This window comes from Juglans regia, chromosome 3, assembly GCF_001411555.2.
Source record: "Juglans regia cultivar Chandler chromosome 3, Walnut 2.0, whole genome shotgun sequence".
Taxonomy (NCBI): domain Eukaryota; kingdom Viridiplantae; phylum Streptophyta; class Magnoliopsida; order Fagales; family Juglandaceae; genus Juglans; species Juglans regia.
Window position 1 is genome coordinate 8,080,519 of NC_049903.1, and position 26,162 is coordinate 8,106,680.

Genomic DNA, 26,162 nt, shown 5'->3' on the forward strand with positions numbered 1-26,162 from the left:
TTATGATTATGCTTTACAAGAGAAGCATGTTTGCCATGTTTAAACATGGAATGTTAGCCTACTGAACGTGGAAAAACCAACATCACTTCTGGCTCGCCTTTGGCTCTGTATAATTTAAATTTGTACTTCTACTGAATCTAATTTACCCTATTGTTTTAGTGAATATATGACATATGTCATGAAGGCCCTTGAACTGGAGGATACAGTAAAAAATTATGAATGCCGTACTTCAATTAGATGGTTTGTTTATTTTTACTCTTTATTCTTACTTATTGAGTCCGTCTCAATATATGTTTCAGGTTATTTATTGATGACCTTAAACAATTTTATCCATTGTTTTAGGAAGTATATTTCAAGCCTTAAACCTGCTAAAGCTGGCAAAATAGGGCCCTTCAATTATTTGTTATTTGGCTTGGTTTCTTACATATCATTTTTTATAACTCAAATATTTTACCTGCTTGGTGACACTTGTTATTGGTTTTTAGATAATTTATAAGTTTAGTTTTGTGCTTCTCACTTGTGCAATTGTTTTTTGAGCAAGAACATACAATTTGGATGTGTATAATATTTTTTTTGTAGATTCTGTTTTTATGCATTTTTTTTTATTTTATGAAAAATCTTTTCTGGCTAGTAAACTTTGCTGCAAATAATTTTTCGTCGATTTAACTTATTTGTGGCGAACTATAATCGCCGCAAATACTCTTTTTTGGGCGACAATTAACTACTAGAAATGTATAATAGCGACGATAATTAAAAATTGTTGAGAAAATATGGAGTCATTTTCGGTAATTTCTCAACTTTTTTTGACGATATGTATCGCCGTAATTGATTTTTCTCAACGATTTAATGGTAAATGGAAACGTCATTTCTGTTATTTTTAAAATAATTTCGATGGACAAAAATGCCATAAAGAGTAATTTTTTGCGACGATTTTGGTCTATCACTAAAATTGATAAGAAAAAGGTATTTTAATTTCGTCGAATATGCATCGAATTAGAAATTGTCGAAAATGATCAAGTGCAGCGATTATTATTGATATTTGTAAAAATTTTGAGCACTGGAAAAAACTGATTTCTTATAGTGCTTTTGAAATTGGGTGTTAAGAGTATTTTAAATTATTTATAAATAATAATGAAATAATTTATAAAATATAATAATAAAAAAATTATAAATAATTTGTCAATAATATTAAATTAATTTGAGAATATCTTATAACAATTTTGATTTTAAGTTGACTGCCATTGGATGAAGCAAAGTTTGGGAGAAATATTTTAGTTAAGGTTCTGTGATCTTAGTCAAGAAGATTATGTGATCTTAGTCAAAGTTAGGGATCTCATCACAAAATTTATACTAATCATTATTATTGCATGAAACTGTGTGAAAGCTCCAGTTCAGGTGTATCCGTCAAAAATCACCTCTCTCTCTCTCTCTCTCTCTCTCTCTCTCTCCCCGAAAGTAAAATATTTAATAATTTAATTGTTAGATTAATTTGTTTAGCTTGAACAGACTCTTTGTATTTTTCCATAAATATTATGTATTTTTACTCAAATCAAATTACGTTATACTTTACTCAAACTTGTTAAACCTTAATCATGCACATGATCACAAGGGAAAATAATTCTTATGCAAATGTCAAAACCCATGATTACCATGGAAGTTCATTAATATACTGGAATATGTATAATTATTCAACGAATGCAGCTACTGAAAGTTCCTTTTCTTTCTCGATCGCTCTTCCTATTATTTTTTGGCATCATGCTGATCAAATTGGAGAACACCAACTTGAAATAAAAACTACCATTGTTTATTTTTTGGCATCATGTTAGAATTAAATTCCTCCACATGATACGCAAAGTACTTTTGCATCCATTTCCAGATTTCCTATTTGCAGAAATTACGAAAACTTTTTCAGTTACAAACATGTCCCTTTTTTTTCGAGTTAGTTTACAAATTACATGTGATCGATTGCACGGAAAAAGGAAATCTTGCCTGTGTTCAGCGAGGAGAAAGACTGGAAACAGTAAGCCCATTTACAGAAGGATTTGTAACGGGAAAGGGATCAATCTGCTGAACGATTCTACCCATAGCAAGTGCAGGCTGTTTTGGTTTAGGAAGAGGTAATATTGATTCGTCTCCCAATAGAACTACGACGGATGACATTGTGGGTCTATCCGCTGGATCCTCTTGGACACACAAAAGCCCGATATGCATGTATTTTTTAACTTCTTGTGTAGTCAGGCAGGACTCTATCAACACAGGCTCCACAAACTTCATTTCTTTCCCTTCATTCCAAAGTCTCCATGCCTGTCATCCATATACATACATGCATGAGTCAAACTTGTTTAATCATTTTGTTATGAACTCAGTACGTTAATTTTCATATCCTCGCCGATATGAGAACTTGCCTGTTGAGTAAGACTGTACATACGTAGGTGCAAAAGGGTCCACCAGGTACCCAAAACTGAAGGCTCGAGATATGGAAAATTGTAAGTATTCTTTGTATTTTATGAATTGTTTAGCAATAGATTGTAATGGAAGAAGTTGGCATGGGGTATTGCGTTGCTGTGGAAGAATCATGAAGTTAATTTATCGAGGCTTAGCTACTCAAAATTCCATATATATTGATGCACTTATTAAGGATGATGATGCTAGTATAGAAGAATGGTATATCACGGGGGTTTATGGGCATCCAGACACTAACTGTAGGGTTGAGACATAGAATTTAACAAGATCTGTATGTAGAGTGGGGGAGAAGGCTTGGTTGGTTTTTGGTGACTTCAACGAATTATTAGACCAGAATGAAAAGTGGGAAGGGAGGGATATTAGACCAGAACAGCTGATGCATGAGTTTAGAGCAATGCTAAATGACCGTGCATTAAGGGATCTAGGGTTTAAGGGTCATAAGTATACACGGTACAACAAAAGAGAAGGAAACTCTTGCATAAGTGAGAGATTGGATATGTTTTGGGCGAATTTCCATTGGTTTTGATATTCCTCATAGCAATTGTCACTCAAGGAGTTGCTGCATACTTAGATCAATTACCTTTATGGTTGGAGGCTTTAAACAAAAAAAAAAAAAAAAAAAAGGAAAAAAACCTATTTAGATTTGAAGCCATGTGGGTAGGAGAAGAAGGATGTGCAAAAATTATTGAAGAGTTTTGGAGAAATGGCTCTACTAGAAGTAATATGAAGGAAGTGATGGAAATGATCTTAGGACGTAGTCAGAAATTAGACTGTTGGAATCGAAACACGTTTGGAAATATTCAAAACCAATTGCAAAAGGAAAATTTGAAACTTAAAAATGTGCATGAGAAAGATCCAAATTGTGTTGATATTGTTGGGAATGCATATGCACGAGCGGAAGTCTAAATATGGCTAGAGATAGGAAATAATGTGGAGACAGAGGTCTAAGACCCTATTGTTGTTGCAGGGGGATCGGAATTTGAAGTTTTTGCACACAAAAGCCTTAGACAGGAGAAGAGAGAATACCATACAGAAGTTACAAGATGAATGTGGAGAATGGCAAGAAGGTGAGAACAGAGATAAACTAGTATTTTATTACTTTCGATCTCTATTTAAAGCCTCTGATCAGAGAGGCTCTATGAAATTCTTGGAAGAGCTGTTAGGGACAGTTACTACTATTATGAATGAGGAATTAGCAAAGGCATACGCTGAGGATAAGGTACGAATTGCTTTACAACAAATGCATCCTATAAAAGCCACTGGATCTAATGGCATGAGCCCAAAATTTTTCCAAAGGTACTGGCACCTCATTGGCAAATCAGTCAATGCAGCAGTCCTTCAAAGCTTGAATATTGGTGAGTTTCCAAGGCTTCTTAATCATATTTTTATTATTCTAATACCAAAGAAGAAATCCCATGTGAAAGTAGCTGACTTTTGACAAATAAGTATTTGCAATGTGACGTATAAACTCATATCTAAAGTCATTGCTAATAGACTGAAACAAGTTATTCCTTGTATTATATCGGACTCACAGAGTGCTTTTGTGTCTGAGAGACTTATCATTGATAATGTATTTGTTGCTTATGAATTTATTCATTATTTGAGACAAAAAATAGTTGGGAAGAAAGGTTATATGTCACTGAAATTGGATATGAGTAAGCCTATGATAGAGTAGAGTGAGATTTCTTGGATGTTCTTATGCACAAACTAGGTTTTGACGTCAAACTGATCAAGTTGGTTATGTAGTGTGTGAGAATAGTTTCTTTCTCTATTTTGGTTAATGGTGAACCATAAGGTCCTATAACTTTGTATTCCACGGCCAGAGTGTTACAAACTACCAGTAGAGGATTGAGGAAGGGGTATCCTCTATCCCTTTACCTCTTCCTATTGTCTACTGAGAGGGCTAATAAGCCTTCTGATAAGAGCTAAAAATAATCATACTGTCTCTGGCATCAAGATCTTAATCATCTACTTTTTGTAAATGATAGTGTATGTTTTTGCAAAGCTGATACTGATACAAATAGAAGAGTCTAGTTATTGTTAAAACAATATGAGATGACATTGGGGTAGAAAATAAATAGAGAGAAAATATCTATGGTATTCAGTAGCTTGGAATGTGTCAGCTGAGGGACAAGAGGAGATTATGTCGCTATGGGGTGTTAATAATATACAACAATATGAGAAGTATTTGGGCTTACCCCTAGTGGAGGGTAGGTCCAAATCTTGAGCCTTCATAGAGATTAAGTTGAGGGTTTGGCAGAAATTGCAGAGTTGGAAGGAGTAGTTGTTATCTTAAGGAGGTAGATAAATGCTTATAAAGCTGTGGCTCTGTCCATCTCTACATATGCTATGAGTTGCTTTAAATTACCTAGCAGCCTATGTTATGAATTGGAAAGCATAATGGCAAGATTTTGGTGGGGCCAAAAAAAGCAAGAGAGAAGGATACATTGAATTAGCTGGGATAAAATATGTGAATCTAAATTCAGAGGGGGTTTGGGCTTGAAAGAATTGAGAGTCTTTAATATGGCACTCTTGGCAAAACAGGGGTGGAGAATTTTGCATGAGGAAGGTAGTATACTGCATAAAATCTATAAAGCAAAGTATTTTCCAAAAGTGAGCTTATTTGACTTCACTTTTGGCCATAATCTTTCATATATATGGAGAGGAATTTGGAAAGCTAAGAATATGCAAATCCAAGGATGTAGATGGATAATAGGTAGTTGAAAATCTGTGAAAATTTGGGGGGACTGTTGGATTCTAGGTCATCAAGCTTTAAGGCAGGAATACACTAATGTGGAGGTTGAGCTTGTAAGGATACTATTGGCTGCCTTTTAGACAACAATACTATGTGGTGGAATGCTGAAAAGATTAATAAAGCTCTATTCAATCCAGATGTTGCTACAGATATTATGAAGATCATCATATGCCCCATAAATAGGATCGAGGATAAGTGGATATGGACTCAAGAAAGAAATGGTAGCTTCAGTGCTAAAAGTGCTTACAAATTTTTCAGAGACAAGCTGAAAAGTAACCTAGGAGAGAGTTCACATGCTAGCAGACAACCAGCTCATTAGAAAACTTTGTGGAAATTGAAAATTTCTACCAAAGTCAAGGTTTTTGCTTGGAGAGCTTGTAGAGAGGGACTACCTACTCAGTACAATCTCAAGAGAAAATAGGTTGAAGTTGAGGAAAAATGTTGCTTCTGCTCGGACAGAATGGAAGAACTCCACATACATTATTTTATTGCCACACTATCCGAGAATCTTGGAACAAATATTTCCCTTCTTTGTAAGGAATTGACAATCTTTTGAATATTATGGATATGGTTATGATTGTGAAGGAGAAGGGTAATTTAGAAGATCTAGCTGTATTTTTCTTGATAGCTTGGGGGATTTGGTTTTGAAGAAATAAAATGGTGCATGACAAAATTTGTGTTGATCCTAGACAGGTGATTGAGCATGCTTTATGTATGCAAAAAATTCACAAGGAGTTGATGGCTATTCCAAGCACATAGTCAAAGACTATTTGCTGATGGAAACCACTCCCTCAAGGGTACCTAAAGCTATATGTAGATAGGGCAATGTTCTTCGATCAACATAAAGTAGGTGTTGGGGTCATTCTCAAAAATGAGAAAGGAGACACGGTGATGGCGGGAAGCAAAGTAGAAACAGAGGTTGCTGATCCAGGATAGTTTGAACTGCTAGCAATTTTTAGAGGCCTACAATTATGTGTTAATATGAGTATCTCAGATATAATCCTTGAAAGTGATTGTCTATTGATGGTGAGAGAACTACAAGATGCAAAAGACTCATTCTCAATGCTAGGAAATCTATTAAAAAAAAAACGAAGCGACTAATGTAACTCATCAGAGAATGTAAAGTTGAAGATGTCAATAGATTAGGAAATGAGGCTGCACATAGATAAGCACATTATGCTTAGAATGTAGAAAATATTGAAATGTGGTGGGATGAAGTTCCATTAGTTGTCTCTCAAACTATATGGTTTGATAAAAACAGCTTGTAATGCTTGTGATTAATTTACGATAATATATATATATATATATATATATTTCTAAGCCATATTATGTCCTGACAGATCTGGTATTTCAAACATGGAGGTATATATCACACGTACAATTTGTTACATGACTCGTTACATGATATGTATAAAAACTAAAACACGTACATCAGTATATTTTTTATTTTAGTATGTCTAGTTTGTTGATAATCATATAAATATATATATATATTTGCAAATATGTTTTTTTTTTTTTTTTTTTTAAAACAAATATTAATTTGCTATAAAAGAATAAATAATGGAAAGAAACATACGTATGCAAGGAGTGTCTGGGCATGCTCGGTCAAGTAGAAGCCGCTATTTTTCTTGCCACTAATAATCTCAAGCAAGATGACGCCAAAGCTGAAAACATCAGATTTTACAGAAAATAGTCCCTCCATTGCATACTCGGGAGCCATGTATCCGCTGTTTTGAGCATATATATAGCAATACAACGTAACTTTCTTCTCAATTGAACACTAAAAAATAAGGAAAATAAAAGAAAAAGTAGACTCACTATGTTCCGACGACTCTCCTAGTGTTAGCAGTGTTCTGGTTCTCACCGAAGATCCTTGCCATGCCAAAATCTGATATTTTGGCGACCATTTCATGGTCCAGTAATACATTACTTGGCTTTAGATCTCTGTGAATTATTTTAAGTCGAGAGTCCTCGTGAAGATAAAGAAGTCCTTTCGCAATACCAACAATAATGTTATTGTATGTCTTCCAGTCAAGCTGACTGCGTTTCTTCGGATCTGGAATTCAGTAGTACTAGAGCAAAGTCAATGCATGTAAACATGTTTATTTTAGAGATGTATACAAGGAACATGCTGATCGATCGAGTACCATATATAACACACCTATAGAAATCTAAGCCGCATAAAATACTAATAAAGTACGTAGTTCTTTAAGCAATACCTTTGAGAAAACTATTTTTTTTTTTCTTTTTATATATAGAAAATACTAACAAAGTCATCTCATTAAATGCTAATAAAGTATAGGTACTCTAGATACTTTTGTACAAGGATCATTCTACCGATACCGATGGTCAATGACCGATTGTTATATTTTATTTTTATTTAAAAAATTAAGAAATAGTTTTCTTAATATTTGAAAAAAAAAAAGAAAAAAAAACCAATTTAATACATTTCTTAACATTTAAGAAAATAAAAATAAAAATAAAAATGTCCTATTGGTGCAAATGCTTGGTAGACCATCAGTCTACCTAGCATCTCTCTTTTTACAATGAGACTACACGAGAGTCCTATATTTAAAGTTTATAATTAAGTACTCATTTCCTATGATCAGCTGGGGTGTATAAAATTCAGCAAAATTGCGATTTTATTTATTTATTTGGGATACTATTATATATATGATTAATATATGCATATAACCTATATATATATATATATATGCGTCCAGCCTGTTTCATGAGAAAAACAAAGCTCACAATCAATATTAGAAGCCCATCCAACGTCATAAATATACTGTAACATTTAATTATGTCAATGAGCGGAAAGGTTGAAGTTACAAACCAAATATAAAGAAATCAAGGCTTCTGTTGGGCATGAATTCGTACACAAGCAGCTTTTCCTCACCCTCAATGGCACATCCCAAGAGCTTCACAAGGTTTCTATGTTGAAGTCGTGCAATGAGTATGACCTCATTTTTAAATTCCTCTAAGCCTTGCCATGACTTCCTTGATAGTCTTTTAACCGCTACTCCCTTCCCATCTTCTAGCACTCCCTGATCATCGAGTAGAATATTCTAACATCAGGCATAAATTCAGGCCGATGAGCTGTGAAGCAATATTCAAGCCATCATGATATGCATCGATTACCTTGTAGACAGTGCCAAAGCCACCTTGCCCGAGCTTGTTTGACTCAGAAAAGTCATCCGTGGCTGCCATTATTATTGACAGACTCATGAAATGTAGGTCTTCCGAACTTACCAATTCCCCCTCTTGTGTAATGGCAACGCCGGTGGGGCTTGCCAGCTCATGTAACAGTTCTGCATTCTGGCTTTTATCATCATCTGCAAATATTTAATGTTTAAATATTTAATAAACATAAAAATAATCACTATAAAAAAATTATTTAATTAATATTAATAAAATAATTATTTATAATTAAAATAAATCAAATTTAATTATAAATAATCTTTTCGTCACAAATAAATGATTACAAATATCTATTTTTTTTTTTGGGAATTAACTTTAATTGTTGGTAATTTTTGCTATAAACTTCATTAATATTTAAGATGCATAATTAGGCATCTAGTTAGATACATGCATTCACCTCTTTGCCTTCTTTTCTTCCGCAAATGATAATTAACCGCACATGATCCAATAAGAACAGCTAAAACTGAGAGTGGTATACACGTAACCACCACAACCATCCAAATCTTCCATCTAGCCCCTGGTTTTGGACAAAAAGAACTGCCTTAAATCTTCATTTAGTTTAGATAAATATTTAGCTACAAAGTAATTATATAAAAATAAATTTATAATCTGACATAAATATAGTTTGATACATTACATCAGATTATAAATTTATTTTTAATATAAAATAGATCTAACGAATTACGTAAAGTCACGTCAATTTATAGATTTTATTTTACGTAAAGTAAATACATTTTTTTTTCTTTTTTATATCATTTTTAATTATTTGACAGCATTACAATGCATCGACATACAGAAAATTAATTGATGATCTAGTCACATCCTTACCTTGAGAAGCTGGGAGGGACAACTGAAAACTTGAGGCGTTGTAGAATCGGTACAGCTCAAACCTCATATTACAATTCCTACTAACAATAATTCCACCTTGGCGATAAAAGCAGCATGCCTGAAGCTCTCTAAAGGCTGACTGCAAACAGTTATAACAGGACTCTTCTGAGATGTCCGTAGTACATTGTACAAGACCATAGATTCTTTTCTTCCTTGAGAATTTAATTTCACCAGTTGCGAACATGCGTGTAGAGGGATCAAACGCAGTCTCGTTCGAGATGTTATTCATTAAGTACGTTAAAACTTGCTCTAAATGAACTGGATTTGATATATTCTTCTGCATTCGATTCTGCTCTGGATACTTCCCAGTATAAACCATCGAGGAAAAGAAGTTCTGGAAGGAGTAGCGAACTTGACAGAGTTCAAACCATATCATAGCATCTTCACTTCTGCACTGCTTTAAGATTTCCTTGGTTGCAGTCTGTATACAATTCCGACAAACTGTGGAGTTGACATCCCCTCTACAAAGCGCCTGTCCATAGACTCTGTCCGAGTCCTCTCCAGTGGAGGTGTTGTTGAAACCTGTCAACGAAGTATTGGAAGGCAGAGACCCGAGGAGGAGCTTGAGATTGTTTTCAAATGGGCTGTTGAGTGTGTAGTTTTTGATCGAGATCTCTGTGTTACAAAACGTAAAGAGAGGATCCCCACTGGCCGGCGTGGCCGCAAGCATAGGGCGCATCAGAAGTGGTATAATCAACAAAAGCATAGCCAATAATGCATCTTTCTTATCCATCTTCCAAATATGGTTGAACATGATCATAGGATAATGATTACTATGGCCAAAAGGTAGTGGAGATGGATCAAGGTAATTAACTTGACATCAGATCAAGCACAACTGGTACGTGTCGGTCAGAATGATCTCTTCACGACATTACATCCAGCTTTGATGACAACACGATTTACCCACAAACCTGTATGAGGTTATACATTACATAGAAACCTCCGCCCAAAAAGATTTAGGTCCGACTCTTTCTGATGGAATCGTCGAACATTCCTCTGAAACTTCCCCGCTGGACGTTGATACTGACTCGACATATTTAGGAGTCTAGGACTGACTTCCCCGAATGGGGACGATCGATGGGTACAAATTTTCCCGTTCAAAAAAGTAGTATATTTTTTGTTCTAAGCTTAAAATACTCGTAATTTACTGTTATTGTTTAAAGCATCCACGTATCAATTGACATCATTAATTTGATTCCATTCTTTAAGATAATAACCGATAGTTGATTCGTGCTTTCTAAGAACGAGCTAAACAAGTGGCTCATTTGTTTGAGAGTTTCAAATCACGTGATGGAGGTTACTTGTTTGACAATTCTACTTGAAGATACATTTACTTCGTCAAAAGATTCGAAGAAAACGATGGAATGGCATGGCAAAGACTGGCATGCACCTTGGAAAAAAACTGACCACATATATATATATATATATATATATATATATATATATACCATATATATATAAAAAAATCTATTTATCATTCTAACTCTCATCATCTTTCTATTATATTATAATATATTATTAAATGATAAATTTATAAATAAAAATATAATAAATAATTTTTAATCATCTAATATCACATCTTAAAATAATAAAAAGATGATAAAAATTAAGATGATAAGTAATATTATTATATATATATATATATATATATTTTTTTTCTAAAATCAGCCCAACCAAGCATGAAGGAATTAACAACATGAGTACTAAGCCAAGAGGTATTATTTATAAATTATCATAATCGAATAGTAGGACTTTCTTATTGGTCATCATTCTGGGTCAAATCCAATGGATTAAATTTCAAAGTCATTAAAATAGTACTACCTAACCACTAGTACCCTTCTGACATATTTTTCGTAGATCATACGTATCAAAACAATGTTATTCAATGAACCATGATTAGTTGACTTTCTTGAAGATGACCCAGCTGATCTTCAGACCGGTTTTGTCACGTCATTAGGTGTGCGGTTTCGGACCGGACTAGGAATACAATTTTCCTTTCATATTTTTCTATCATTTGAAATTTCTCAAAAACGGAAATTGAATAATTACTCGGTTTGAATTACAACTCATCTCACAATTATTTATTATTATTAATAAATTTTAATTTATAAATTTTATTATTATTTATAAATCATCTCAACTCATCTCATTTAATCTTTAAATTCAAATTAAGACTAGCATATTTTTTTTTTCCTGTATAAGTGGTCTTCGATCGTAGTTACTTATAAGGGTGTGCAGAATTCTGAGAATTCCGACTCCGTCCGACCTCCGCTCCGATGCCGATTCCGACGGAGTCGGAGTTGTCGGAATTCAGAGTTGGAATTCGGAGCTACTCCGAATAATTATTCGGAGTCGGAGCTCGAAGGAGCTCCGACTCCGACTCCGAATTTTTTTTTTAAACCCAGCTCCAAAACGACGTCGTTTTGAAGCTGGGTTTAAAAAAAAAAAATTTGAATGACACCGTTCCACTTAATATGGAACGGCGTCGTTCCATATTTCCAAGTTGAAGGGGCTTCTTCTTCACGTCAAGCGTCCTCTTCCTTTTCACTTCTTCTTCTTCCTTCTTCCTTCTTCACTTCTTCTTCCTCCTTCACTTCTCTCTCGCGTCTCCCGTCCCAGTGACTGAACCAGTGAACCAGTGAAGTTCAGAACACCGTTCGTCGTTGCTCCTCCCTGCCGCCGTCCCTCTGTTCAGCTTCCAGCCTTCCACCTACGGTGAGCCCTAAATTTATGAGCCCTAAATTTAATTCAAGCACGTCTCTTATGAATTGGAGCCAGTAGTTGTGATTCTTGTGATTCTTGTGTATTGAATATTCAATATAGTCCCCAACACGGCGCTCAAAAACATGAATTTTACATTGTTTTGAAGACTTGCGCTCGAGCGATGTGTCGAGCGCAAGTCGAGCGCACGTTGTTTTGAACATTGGCTCGAGCGATATGTCGAGCGGAAGTCAAGCGAACCTCTCTGGAAGAGTTCTGCTCGAGCGCTACGTCGAGCGCTCATCGAGCGAACCTCTCTGTATGGATTCTGCTCGAGCGCGACGTCGAGCGCAGGTCGAGCGAACCTCTCTGGAAGGGTTCTGCTCGAGCGCTACGTCGAGCGCTCATCGAGCGAAACTCTCTGTATGGATTCTGCTCGAGCGCGACGTCGAGCGCAGGTCGAGCGATCCTCTCTGTATGGATTCTGCTCGAGCGCCACGTCGAGCGCACGTCGAGCGAACCTCTCTGTATGAGTTCTGCTCGAGCGCCACTTCGAGCGCACATCGAGCGAACCTTTCTGGATGGGTTCTGCTCGAGCGCTATGTCGAGCGCACGTCGAGCGAACCTCTCTGTATGGCTCTTGCTCGAGCGCACGTCGAGCGAACCCATCTGGATGGGTTCGTCTGAGTCAAGCGCACATCAACCGAACCTCAATGTAATAATACATCGATACATGTATTATTATGATACAATAATACATGTCCTATTGTATAATACAATAGCCTAGTTTATTTTTAAACTAATTTTTTGCTTCTAATTTAATTTTTTCAGCTTCATTGATTGTGATATGGATCCTAGACATAGTGGAGATGATCGTCCACAAGGGGATGTGGCGGATGCCAATGCTACAACTCCTACACCGGTGGGTACTTCCACCCCTAGAGCCACATCTAGGGCAGCTACATCTAGAGCAGCTACATCTTGTGCGAGTAGTCGACTCCCACTCCCAGTTGATATAGAGGATGAAGATATGTTCAACGAGGAGGAGGAGATGCCCATTGAGCAAGATCAACCACCACGACCTTCTAAAAAGAGGTCGTGGACATGGGAGCATTTCACCAAAATACCTGGTGAAATTGCGAACCCAGTGGCAAGATGTCATTATTGTGGATCACTTTGTGGATGCCATTCGAAGAAGCAAGGTACCAGTGTGTTGATAGCACATCTAAATGGTTGCCAACGATATAAGATAGCGAAGGGATTGCAAGCCACTGATCAGACCAACCTCAGTTACCAAACTTCTACAGCCACTGATGGTACACAGACTAAGAAATTGGTCATCCCTCAATACAGTGAGAAGATGTTGAGGGACATGCTTGCAGAGATGATAATTACTGATGAGATGCCATTTACCACAGTCGAGAAAAGAGGCTTTCGAAAGTTTCTAAATTTTGTTGAGCCACGATTTCCCATTCCATCACGGTATACAGTGATGCGAGATTGTATGAAGAGGCATGCGAAGGACAAGGAGGAGATGAGGAAGATGTTTATTACCACTGGCCAAAGAGTGTCTTTTACGACTGACACATGGACTTCCATACAGAACGTCTGCTACATGTGTATCACGGCACACTACATTGACAGTGAGTGGATTTTGCATAAAAAAATTATTGGTTTTAAAGAAATTGTGGATCATAAAGGTGCATCCATTGGGGCGAAGATGGATGATTGTTTAAAGGACTGGGGAATTCGAAAAGTGCTGTGTATTACAGTTGACAATGCCAGTGCGAATGAAACAGCAATTGATTGGTTTAAGCGGAACACGACGGTGAGAGATGATGTCATTCGGGCCCACGAGTTTATTCACGTTCGATGCTGTGCTCATATCATTAACCTCATAGTTGTTGAGGGATTAAAAGAGGTTCATGATTCCATAACCCGAGTCCGCAACATTGTACGATATGTGAGGGGTTCCCCTCAAAGGCTTGCCAAGTTTAAGGCAATAGCAGAAGATTTGAAGATTGAATGTTCTAGTATGCTGTGCTTGGACGTTCCGACTCGATGGAATTCTACATACATGATGTTGGATGTGGCACAGAAGTACCAAAAAGCATTCGAGCGGATGGAGGTCGAGGATGGGGGCCTGAGGTATGCTTTGTTGGAGCCAGCAGGACAGGGGCTCGGTGCGCCAGACGCACATGATTGGACCAGTGTGAGTTATTTTGTTGAATTTTTAAGAACTTTTTATGAGATAACCATGCGACTATCTGGATCCAAATATACGACTGCGAACTCATTTTTCAGTGAGCTCTCAGAGCTTCACTTCCAGTTGGAAAATAGTTGTACTGACTCTGCTGGATTGTTATCTGATATGGCTACGAGGATGAAGATCAAATATGATAAATATTGGGGGAATATTGAGAAGATAAATAGATTGCTATTTGTGGCTGTGATCCTTGACCCTCGAGTTAAGTTGGCCGTTCTAGAATTTTGGGTAAATTCCGTCCTCGGGGCAGTGAAGGCTGGAGAGTTTATTAGATTGCTAAAAAGTGATGTTGATGACTTATATCATCACTACAGTACTAGTGCTCAGCCTTCATCCGCAGTTGGTAGCTCCTCACATTCGAGGCCGACAGGATCGACAGTTCCCTCAGGTGATACTGACCCATCTGTAGGGGTTAGAGGCAATCGTGTCATACGGCAGTATCATCAACTCATGTCAACAAGGAATATTATGCATTGTACATCTGAGGTTGAACGATATTTTATGGAAGCTGTCGAGGCACCTAGTGATGTATTTCAGTTATTAACTTGGTGGAAAGTTAATTCCACCAAGTATCCAGTCCTTTCCCGTGTGGCCCGAGATGTGCTAGCCATTCCTGTCACTACGGTTGCCTCAGAGTCGGCATTTAGCACTGGAGGTCGCGTGTTGGATGCTTATCGGAGTTCATTGTCACCGTCAACCGTGGAGGCCCTCGTTTGCACACAGAATTGGATAAGTGAAACGCCCATTGGACTAGATACCGTTGGCGTTGATGCCGAGAGCTATAGGCTTGAATCAGGTAAGTTTATATGCTTTTTAATGATGATTTAATTATTTTTAATGTTTCTAACTTCTACTTTTTATGATTTTATAGATCTAATTGTGAACCCTAACATAATTACCGATGATTGAGAGTTTGGAACGGACGCTACTTGAGAGTTGTGATGGAGTTGAGAGAACCTCATTTCTTGGTAAGAATCAAATTATTCTTTTACCGTATATAATTTTTTATTATCAATTTTTTTTCATCTATTGATTGCTATTTTCTATCTTCATTTCAGGCGTGACCAATGGAACATTGGGGTTTGAGTGAAACCCGTGTTTAATTTTTATGTAATTATATTTCAAGACTGAGTCATATTGTTATTACGTTATAAATGAGACTGTTATAACTTATGGCTGCATCATACATGTTATTTACTTTTTAAACTATTTATATAGTTATATTTATGTACTTATATCCCGAGCAAATACGTGGGATAAGTACTCTTTATTCTATAATTTCTATTAGTACTTATCCATCATCTCTCAAAAGTTTATAATTTATTATCCAACTGAAATTAATCGAATTATACAAATTCGTACCATCATTCTTTTCTATAAAATTTTAAATTTGTGTAATTTTCAACTCATGAGTCATGAGCACTTTTAATGCTAAATTTCAGGCGGACATAAAACAAATTAAAGATATAATCAAAATTCAGTAACAAAATCAGAACGAATATTTAAATTATTGAAAACTCTTGAATAAACTAAATATTTGTAGATGGTTAACTTTTAAAAAAATATATATATGTTGCCCACTATCTGAAACGAAATTGAACAACAAAATTTAAATAATAATAATAAAAAAAAATTCTGAAATTGAGTTCGGAGTCGGAGCTCCGACCTCCGTTCGGAACTCCCTCCGAACTCCAGTCGAAGATCCGATCGGAGGTCGGAGCTCCGACCTCCGATCGGAATCGGACTCCGACTACGTTCAGAGTCGGAGTCGGAGGGGAGTTTTGGCTCCGAATCCGGTCGGAGTCGGAGGTCGGAAATGACAACTCCGACTCCGTCGGAGTCGAAGCCCACCCCTAGTTACTTATTTATTGAATTAAATGGAGAGTTAAAAATGGGTATTTAGAGAATCTTCTTATGCAACTCGAGGTGAATATAAAATCATAAGTTTTTAAGAATAGGGAATGGCAAATGAAACATCTGCCACATTTACATTGAAGAGTCAATTACAAGAAGAAATACTATTATTATGATCCCTAATTATATACATATTAAATAATATTATACATTTTAAGTAGTTTTTTTTTTCTTGAGAACACAATATTTAATTTATGAATATTTTTATAGATATATACAAAAACATTACATAAGGGTAAACCTAAAATTGATGTGATTTTATGATATCTGTTAGAATCTGACTCACCACATTAAATCACGTCAATTTGTGAATTTACTTTTATAATCATTTTGTTACTAAGTATTTCTCTTAATTTACTACACATGCACAAGACAAGGCATTATGAAGTTCCAAATCCACTTTAGCTAGCGTTTCATCGATCAACGAGGTCCAATATTGGAAATCGACAAGCCATTGACGGAGATAAATCTTGGTCCACTTGTTTCGTAGTGATCAGTGAATCTGCCCACAGAAAAGGCAGGTCGTTGAGGTTGGCAAAGAGTACTAGTAGTGTTACTTTTCAACATTACAACGACAGTAGACATGGTTGGCCTTTCATTTGCATCTTCTTGAACACACAATAATCCAATATGCAAATATCTTAGAAACTCGTCCGGGCTGCACGACTCCTTCAACAAAGGATCCATTAACTCCAAAACATGATTTCCTTCATTCCATAGTGTCCATGCCTGCACCATTAATAATTTAATTAATGCATAAGTTTAGAAAAATTTTGAAGTCGATATAGTATTTAGCTTCCAAAGTAGAATCTAATTAATTATCGTAGCTTGTCTAGCAAAAAGAAAAATAGTACTTACAAATGCAACGAGGCTAGGAGCACGTTTTGTTCTATGGAAGCCAGCATTTCTTCTCCCAGTTAAAATCTCAATTAAGAGTACTCCAAAGCTAAACACGTCAGACTTAATGGAATACATTCCTTCCATAGCATATTCCGGAGCCATGTACCCACTGCCAAGTTGTATAAAAAAAATGTCAGTCTCATGTTTATAAGAAGCATATATATAAATAAAGGAAATTAATAATTCAGATTTTCTCATTTTTATCTCTAGATCTGACCCGTTGGATTAGGGATTACTTGTATTGTATATATTCTTGTACATCCGTCACACCTTTTTTTTTTTGTCGCCATTTGAAATAAACTCCTTTGCATGTAGCTCCATGGATATAAGCAAGTTACCGAATTACATAAATCTTCTTTTGCATAGATTGATTCTATTTTTATTTTCTTTTCCTATTGTTACTAAAAGTGCATACTTCCTAGAATACATATATCATGTGTTGGTAGATATTTTACATGGAACAGCACTAAATTATGCTATTGTTATTCTGATTAATTTTGATCGTTGTTTTGGTTATAGAAGAAAAGTTAACAAAGAGAATTTAGATTTTTTTTTTTTTTTTTTTTTTTATGGTTTTTAAGTTAAAAATGAAAAATATTTTTACATGGCATGCGTGCTATGTAATAAGTCATCAAATTTATAAATCCAAGAAATGGAATTAATGGAGAAATTATAAGAAAATTGTGTACTCACTATGTCCCGACAATTTTAGCCGTATTAGCTTCACCTTCGGTCCCTGCAAAGATTCTTGCCATTCCAAAGTCTGAGATCTTGGGGTTCATGTCATAGTCCAACAACACATTGCTTGCTTTTAGGTCCCTATGAATGATTCTGAGTCGAGAATCCTCGTGAAGATAAAGAACTCCTCGAGCAATTCCACCTATTATGTTAACTCGTTTATTCCAATCAATTTGTGCTCGTCTACTTCGATCTAACCATCAAAATCCCAAAGAAAACCAACTTATCAACTTATTTAAAAAAAAAAAAAAAAACTCATTTATCATTATTCTGTAAAAAAAAAATAAAAATTTCAAGTTTGTCCTCTTGAGGGAGAAAAAAAAGAAGAAAAAAAGACAAGCCGGGGAGGAAATTAACGAACGAACCAAAGAGAAAGACATCTAGGCTGCTGTTGGGCATGAATTCATAGACAAGCAGCTTTTCCTCTCCGTCTATGCAGAAACCAAGAAGCTTGACGAGGTTTTTGTGTTGAAGCCTCATTATTAGTAGAACCTCATTTGTAAATTCCTCTGAACCCTGCTCCGAACAGAATGAGAGCCTCTTTACCGCTACTTCCTTTCCATCACCTAGGATACCCTGCAAAATACATATATAATTTGCTGCTTTTATCGATCAATAAACATAAAAAGGTCAAAGGATACTTTGGGGTGTTCCAGACAATCGAGAAACCTCGATCGTCTTCATTAGTACTAATAGTCTCGTCATTTTGTAGAAAACTACATCATGTTACCTTGTAAACAAGACCAAAACCACCTTGCCCAAGCTTGTTTGAATCAGAGAAGTTGTCAGTAGCTGCTTGTATTGATGCCAAATCAATACGGGGAAAATCTGCATCGATACGAGTACTATTTGCTTGTCGACTCATACCACCTTTTCTCACCCCTGAACAGAAAAAACAAGGCAGGTATCACTGGTGAAAAAAGGAAGTACAAAATTCAAAACTGTAAAGCAAACCCAGTGATATTCGTCTTTACGTTTTATAGCCTTTTTGTTCACAAGGCAATATATGAAGGCAGCAAAAAGTACTAGCGCCAAGCAGGCTGTTACCACTATGAGGGTAATGATGATCCTCATTTTCTTTCCGCCGCCTGCATTTAAAGGCAATCAGTTGTTAGGAAGCCAAAATGATTCTTTTTTTTTTAGTGATTTAGTTTGTTTTCTTGGTACAGTTTCATATTCATGAGGTTTATACTGTTCTATTTTTCTTCTGCAATAATAAAAGTTCGAGAATTCCATTAAAAGAGACGCAATCATTGGTGTTAGGCGTTGTTAATTAGTGTGATAAAACTAATCTGTGATAGAAGAGGGTGTTGTGGACAAATATATATATATATATATATATCTATATTTATAGATACTTACTTGCCCCTTGATCATTAGTTGAACGTGGAGATTTAGATGTGTCTCCATAAAAGCTGTATAACTCATACCTCAAGTAGCAACTACGACTAAGAAGTCTTGCTCCAATAGAGAAATAGCAGCAATTTAATACATCTGTTATGGCCGTCTGAAGGCATGAATTACAGCCATCACCGGACAAGTCTCTTGTGCACTGCACAAGAGCATATATTGTTTCATCCTCAAAGGTTACTTCTCCGGTAGCATACATTAATTTAGCTGAAAGATTGATAGCTCCTGCAGCCTCCGTCGTAAGGTTATTCAAAGTTTCCTTAACAACAGATTTGAACTGTTCTGGTTGGGAAATATTCTGCACGTTATCTAAGCCGATGTTTCCTGTAACATTCACTTGGCCAAAGAAATTTTGGTTGGAATAGCGCAGCTGGCATTCTTCCTCCCATACAACTGCTTCCCTCGTGTTTGGGCAAACCTTCAAAATGTCTTGTGTAGCGGTTGCTATGCAGTTCCGGCAGGTTTCATTTGTGATATAATTGAGGCACATGTGGGCACCATAAACTTGATCCGTGCCATTTCCTGCGGAGGTATCGTAGAATTTGGAAGCTGAAGCATTTGAGGTTAGAAAATGGAGGACATCGTTTAGATTCTTTTGAAATTGACCACCATCTGTATAGTTACTTGTGTTGGGACAAAACCGATAAGGAGGGTCGGCATAGGCCAGATGCCATTGGAGGAGGGCGAGGAAAGCAGAAAAGGTAAGCAATCGAATGAATTTTGGACTGATGTGGGGATGATTCATACTTTCCTGAGTACTTCAACTCTGATATATAGTGGCCAAATCTCTCTATATAGTGGCTGAAGGTGCTTTTGCTTCTGTTATACCTTAGCGGCCATAACCAAAAAAACTCCAGTCTCGGACAAAGTATACATAAATATAATAAATAATTTAATTTTTTAATTTTTTTAATTTTAATAATTTTTAAATTTTTGTTATCATTTCAATTTACGGTTCAAAACCTCTTTCAAATCAAGGTAATTGCTTCGAAGATTCTTGGGCTAAAATTAAGTCAACCCTTCTTCTAATGTTAAAAAATAAAACCACTTTGTGGAGATTGAAAATAATAAGTATTGCCCCTGAAAGTAGATATGCATTGCTGACTTTTTGTGCAAATGAGCAGAGTGGTGAGGCTACAATTAATTATAGATAAAATCTAAACGTAATCCGGTTTTAAAATTTTACACCGCACGTGGCAAACTTGGTCTGAGCACCACGTCACGGTTTTCAAATTTGTTAAAAATCTCGACGTTGGCTTTAAGCTCCATCGTGCCAAGCCGTTAATATTCTTTACGTTGGTTCGTCATCCTTGTCATGAACAAAACATGAAAAGGCAGCAGAACAGAGTAGATAGCACAACAAAGAGAGATCCAGAGAGAGAGAAAAAATTGGAAAAAGAGGAAGGACGAAATGACCGGCAATTTCCTTGACGAGAAGGTCGTGAGCTTGTCGGCAAAAGCGTCTTGTGGTTCCTTCATTCTCTCTCTTAGTGAAGCCTGTCTTTTTTTCTGTAACTTCCTGGATGCAGTTGATGTCGCATCATCATTAAACATTCATTACAGAGGAATAGTGTGACGATGGAGTCAAAGGTTTTATGTAGTTTTCCAGTCATGTTTTTCTTGCATAACGGGTTTAAGACAACCTTATATATAACCAAAGGAAAATACTATTTATACCTCTTAAAGTTATTGTTTAAATGACTGTTAGAGTATTTTAATTTTTTTATTTAATAATTAAAAAAATGACTATTAAAAAAATTATATATATTTTTATTTTTTTTAATAATTAAGAATGCTAAAAAAATGAGAAAAAAAATAATATCATATGCCCATGGCCCCGGGGGCGGGGGGGCATAGATATATTCCAGTCATTAGTTTGGTGTAATCCTAATTAATTCTTTTTTCCATTCAGGTGGCCAGCCAGTACTCTTTTATTCATTAAAGAGAATTGGATTAAATACTCTTTAAATGTATAAATCATGTTTACATGAAGAAATCCAGTCAGTTTTTTCCGTATAACTCTAAATACTTGTTTGACCGGCAAGTTATTTATTTCAAAATAATTTATGTGTATTGGAGTTCTTTAATTATTTTGTTGTTATTTTATGAATGTAAATTTAGATGAATCAATAAATAATCAAGACGTACTTGAAAATGCGATTATCAATAGTGAAGTAGTCAAAATGGCCGGGCTTAAATTTCAAAATAATCATCTTGCAAATCGACTTATAGACACAATACAGTGGGCTGTTGTTATTGGGCCCATGTCCCTTGTTCTTTTGTTGGAAGGTGTCCCAGTTCATCAATGGGCTATATATGTTTGAAGGAACAGCCCAGCTTCAAAGGGGAACGGGCCTCCAGAAAACTAATAAAATAAATAGCAGCAGTTTATTGAGCACTGTAATGTGGATTTCAATTCATTGTACAATTACAGCTCGTGGTAATTTCTTCCTCCGTGTGGAGTAGAAAGCATAAGATGTCCCACTTCGTATGATATAAAAATTATGACAGATTTTCAGCTTGCAAACGTGTTAATAGCAGGGAATGTTAGAAGAAACGTTGCCAGTATTCATCTTGGCGAAGGAACGGAAACAGTAAGATCATTTACAGAAGGATATATATTTGATATGGGAAAACGATCAATCTGAATGACTCTACCCACGGAAAGTGCAGGTTGCTTTGGTTTAGGAAGAGGTATTGATTCCTTCCCCAACAGAACTACCACCATTGATATGGTGGGTCTATCCGCTGGATCCTCCTGCACACACAAAAGCCCGATATGCATGCATTTCAATATTTGCGTAATCATGCAGGACTCCATCAACAAAGGGTCCACAAATTCCATTTCTTTCCCTTCATTCCAAAGTTTCCAGGCCTGTCAATACAGACATAAACTTGATTATGTGCATCAATACTATCCCCAGTCAATCCTAACAAAAATGATAATGATGAAAGCATCCACTTTTAACTAAAAAAAACGTACGTATACAAGGAGTGTTGGGGCCTGCCCTGTCAGGTGGAAGCCACTATTTTTCCTCCCGCTAATAATCTCAAGCAAGATCACGCCGAAGCTGTAAACATCAGATTTTACAGAAAACAGCCCCTCCATTGCATACTCAGGAGCCATGTATCCGCTGTTTTCAAGCATGGTATTACCGTGTTTTCTTCTCAATTGAATACTAAAAGTAACTAGGGAAATATATTGCAGAAGAAAGAAAAGAAGTTGACTCACTATGTTCCGACGACTCTCTTAGTGTTAGCAGTGTTCTGATCTTCACCAAAGATCCTCGCCATGCCAAAATCTGATATTTTAGCAACCATTTCATGGTCCAATAATACGTTATTGGGCTTTAGATCCCTGTGAATGATTTTAAGCCGGGAGTCCTCGTGAAGATAAAGAAGTCCTCTAGCAATACCAACAATAATATCGTAGCATGTCTTCCATTCAAGCTGACTCTGTTTTTTCGAATCTGAAAACATTTTTGAAGATCATTCTTTCATATTTCTTAGAGCAATTCGGAATATAACCAAGCTAATGAGCAGAAGGTTGAAGGAACAAACCGAATATAAATAAATCAAGGCTTCGATTGGGCATGAATTCGTAAACAAGCAGCTTTTCTTGGCCCTCTATTGCACATCCCAAGAGCTTCACCAGGTTTCTGTGCTGAAGTTTTGCAATAACTATGATCTCATTTTTAAATTCCTCCAAGCCTTGCCATGACTTCCTCGACAACCTTTTAATTGCTACTGTCTTACCATCTGGAAGTACACCCTGAGAAAATACCCAGAATCAGGCATAAATTCGGTACGGTGAAGCAACACTGGAGCCGCTTTAAACAGAGAAGTTGATGTTACCTTGTATACAGTGCCAAATCCACCAATTCCCAGTTTATTTGAATCTGAAAAGTTATCTGTAGCTGCCATTAGTGTTGATAGATTCATGAAGGGCAGCTCTTCAGAACTAATCAATTCACCCTCTTCTGTAATGTCGACTCCCGTGGGCCTAGACAACTCATGTATTAGTTCGTTCTGGCTTCTTTCATCATCTGCAAATAAACATTAAATTAATCTCCTTCTCGAATTGAACTCACTTTGCGATGGTTAGTCGTTTAGATCTATTCACCTATTTCGGTTCTCTTCTTCCGCCCATGATAAGAAGCCCAAAAGCCAACGATTACTGCTAATACTGAGAGTGGGATACACGAAACGATCACAACCATCCAAATCTTCCATTTAGCCTCTGTTTTTTTGACAAAAAGAACTGCCTTCAAAATTGGATTTACCACGATTACTATTTTGGGTTATAGAATTTTGACAGCTTTTAGATAACTATTTTTCTGAGTGAAGTTCACAGTGCGACCAGGCTATATGGTTTAATTACATATACAAACTTTAGCTTGAATTTATATGATTTGATTTGATATTGATTTTCATAATTATCAAAACATATTTTTATTTGATATTCTCAATTGTAATTGAATATAAAGTATAAATCTTAATTTATAAAAAAATTACAATGAAATAAGATAAAGTAAATATCTTAATTATTATAAAAATCTTTGATATTTTCTCCAACACTCCGTACGAACTATAGTTATAAAAGCAAGCAGTGTATAAATACATAGTTAGGCCTGGCCCTATCATACAAAATGATAATAAAAAACAAGAAGAAGAAAAGACCATCATCATTATGGACAGAAAAATTAATCACAGATCTTATGTGCTTACCGTTAGAAGTTGGATAGGTTAACATCAAACCTGAGCCGTAGTAGAAACGGTCCAGATGAAACCTCACATTACAATTCCTAGAAACGACATAACCACCCTCGAGAGAAGAGCAGCATTCCTGAAGTTCTTTTAAAGCAGAGTTCAAACAATTATAACAGTCTTGTTGTGCCATGTCCCCAGTACATTGTACAAGACCATAGATTGTTTTCTTCCTCGAGAATTTAATTTCACCAGTTGCGAACATGCGTGTAGAGGGATCAAACGCAGTCACGTTTGAGATGTAATTCATCAAGTACGTTAAAACTTGAACAAAATGAACTGGATTTGATACCTTCTTGTTCATCTCCACTCGTTTCTGATCTGGATACTTCCCGGTATAAACCATCATGGAAGAGAAATTCTGGAAGGAGTAGCGAACTTGACAGAGGTCAAACCATATAATCGCAGCTTCACTTTTGCACTGCTTCAAGATTTTCTGGCTTGCATTCTCTATACAAATCTGACAAACTGTGGAGTTGACATCCCCTCTACAAAGCGCTTGTCCATAGACTCTGTCTCGGCCCTCTCCAACGAAGGTGTTGTTGAAACCTGTCGCCCAACTACTGGCCGAAGCTGACCAAGACTCGAGAAGGAGCTTGAGGTTGTTTTCAAATGGGCTGTTAAGCGTGTAGTTTTTGAACTTTTCCTCACAAAAGGTTGAGAGAAGGGAATCTCCACCAGCAAGGATATTAGGACGCATAAAAAATGATACAATCAAGAAAGCCAGAAATGAGTGTACATATTCTTTCTCCATCTTCCGAATATGATGGCAGCACACAGGATTGGATGAATAGTTTAGCAAAAAATGGCAGTGGAGATCAAAGCACATATCAGGGTATCAGAATACTTCATGTCAGCATGCGCGACATTTCTTCCATTGACAACATGATATTATAGCCTCACGAGTCTTTGTAGAACGTTAAACTGTTGAACATTACACAGAAACTTCCGCCCTCAAGTTAATTACTGAGGACACAAATTTTAGGACTGACTTTTCCCGATGGTGATGGGTACAGATCGAAGACGATAAGTTTTTTGAGTGTTGAGTAAGCTGAGCCATCAGCACCATCTATGATTACGGCTTTATTGAACATTCAATTTTGGCGTTATGAGAGTTAGCATATTTGACTGAACTTAGAGTCTTTGACCGTTCCGATCGAGTGAAGATATATAACATCCTGCACATTCCGTGAAAATTCTTGCCAATTGAAGTATGATGTTGATGGAACAGCATCAGTTATTACTGTTTTTTTTTTTTAAAAAAAAAAAATTTGTTTGTGAACATAATTGTTTCAAGATATTTTCAAAGTACTTTATTACTATTCACAAATAATTTATTATTATTTATAAATTATTTCATTATCATTTATAAATAATGTAAGATATTCTTAATATCTAAACGAAGCCTTAATTATTATAATCCGAAAGAATATTACTACTGTATCAGGTAGAGTAATGTTAGAAACTTCTCATTATTATTTTATTGCATTGATATGATTATGCTTGATAATAGAAAATAAAAAAAGATTAAATCATTGTTAATCACCATAACTAGAATATTAGCGAGAAAATAATATCGGTGTAACGCTCCAGATGGGTCAGAGAATTACTACTTATCACCTACAAACCTATCTCCCAAAACATCTAAAAAATTTAAAGATTACATAAATAGTACACAATCTCATATTTTTCAAATAAATATAATATAAACTCCATAAGTCATCATTACAAAATAACATAAACCAAGGGGGATCCACAATCTCCTAGAAATCTCAACATAAATAAACTGATACATCTTTAAGTCTCAATAGATCCAAATAACATAAAGAACTCTAAATACTCAAATTAAACCCATCTATTAACAATGGTACCCTTAGGTACTCGACCTTCTATTCATAGCTAGTCAAGCTCCAATTTCTATTCCTGACCCCCAGCTAGGTCATCAATATCATCTGAAAATATTATGAAGATAAGGAGGTGAGTTATCAACAATTCAGTAAGCAAAGAACATATATTAGTATGTAGACATGAGCATTTTGGAAAGTTCAGTATGCAGAAATAAAATATTTCATTTTCATATATACATCTCAAAACGTGTTATCAGAAAATTAGAGTGACTTTTCAATCATTTCATATACAAAAATCAACTGTTCATATTCA

The 26,162-nt window shown here is 36.0% G+C and overlaps 2 protein-coding genes across 2 annotated transcripts; both read right to left on the reverse strand.

Annotated features, from left to right (window-relative positions):
- Positions 1 to 1,995: 1,995 nt before the first annotated feature.
- Positions 1,996 to 20,057, reverse strand: LOC108982241. Its single transcript, XM_035688664.1, has 14 exons — positions 19,188 to 20,057; positions 18,800 to 18,913; positions 18,556 to 18,707; positions 18,191 to 18,401; positions 17,781 to 18,018; positions 17,046 to 17,196; positions 16,613 to 16,916; positions 9,248 to 10,123; positions 8,817 to 8,936; positions 8,360 to 8,553; positions 8,055 to 8,265; positions 7,037 to 7,274; positions 6,795 to 6,945; positions 1,996 to 2,304 (listed from the first exon to the last, which is right to left on the reverse strand). Exons 1-14 carry the CDS (start codon positions 19,978 to 19,980, stop codon positions 1,996 to 1,998), a joined length of 4,062 nt encoding a protein of 1,353 aa, XP_035544557.1. The 5' UTR covers positions 19,981 to 20,057.
- A 1,437-nt stretch (positions 20,058 to 21,494) lies between these two features.
- LOC109013024 (cysteine-rich receptor-like protein kinase 15) lies at positions 21,495 to 24,901 on the reverse strand. The gene is made up of 7 exons (XM_035688415.1): positions 23,964 to 24,901; positions 23,359 to 23,475; positions 23,091 to 23,281; positions 22,797 to 23,007; positions 22,468 to 22,705; positions 22,219 to 22,369; positions 21,495 to 22,110 (listed from the first exon to the last, which is right to left on the reverse strand). Exons 1-7 carry the CDS (start codon positions 24,829 to 24,831, stop codon positions 21,805 to 21,807), a joined length of 2,082 nt encoding a protein of 693 aa, XP_035544308.1. The 5' UTR covers positions 24,832 to 24,901; the 3' UTR covers positions 21,495 to 21,804.
- Positions 24,902 to 26,162: the final 1,261 nt, after the last annotated feature.

What these genes read in the sequence shown, in the direction of transcription:
- LOC108982241 (XM_035688664.1), bottom strand. Translation starts at nt 19,980, where the DNA reads ATGAATCATCCCCACATCAGTCCAAAATTCATTCGATTGCTTACCTTT. An exon ending in CTCCTAGCCTCGTTGCATTT is followed by an intron (nt 16,917 to 17,045) that starts GTAAGTACTATT and finishes TTAATGGTGCAG; the next exon opens with GCATGGACACTATGGAATGA. An exon ending in AGGAGAGTCGTCGGAACATA is followed by an intron (nt 6,946 to 7,036) that starts GTGAGTCTACTT and finishes TGCTCAAAACAG; the next exon opens with CGGATACATGGCTCCCGAGT.
- LOC109013024 (XM_035688415.1), bottom strand. Translation starts at nt 24,831, where the DNA reads ATGTGCTTTGATCTCCACTGCCATTTTTTGCTAAACTATTCATCCAAT. An exon ending in AACCTATCCAACTTCTAACG is followed by an intron (nt 23,476 to 23,963) that starts GTAAGCACATAA and finishes TCAAAAAAACAG; the next exon opens with AGGCTAAATGGAAGATTTGG. An exon ending in CCCCAACACTCCTTGTATAC is followed by an intron (nt 22,111 to 22,218) that starts GTACGTTTTTTT and finishes CTGTATTGACAG; the next exon opens with GCCTGGAAACTTTGGAATGA.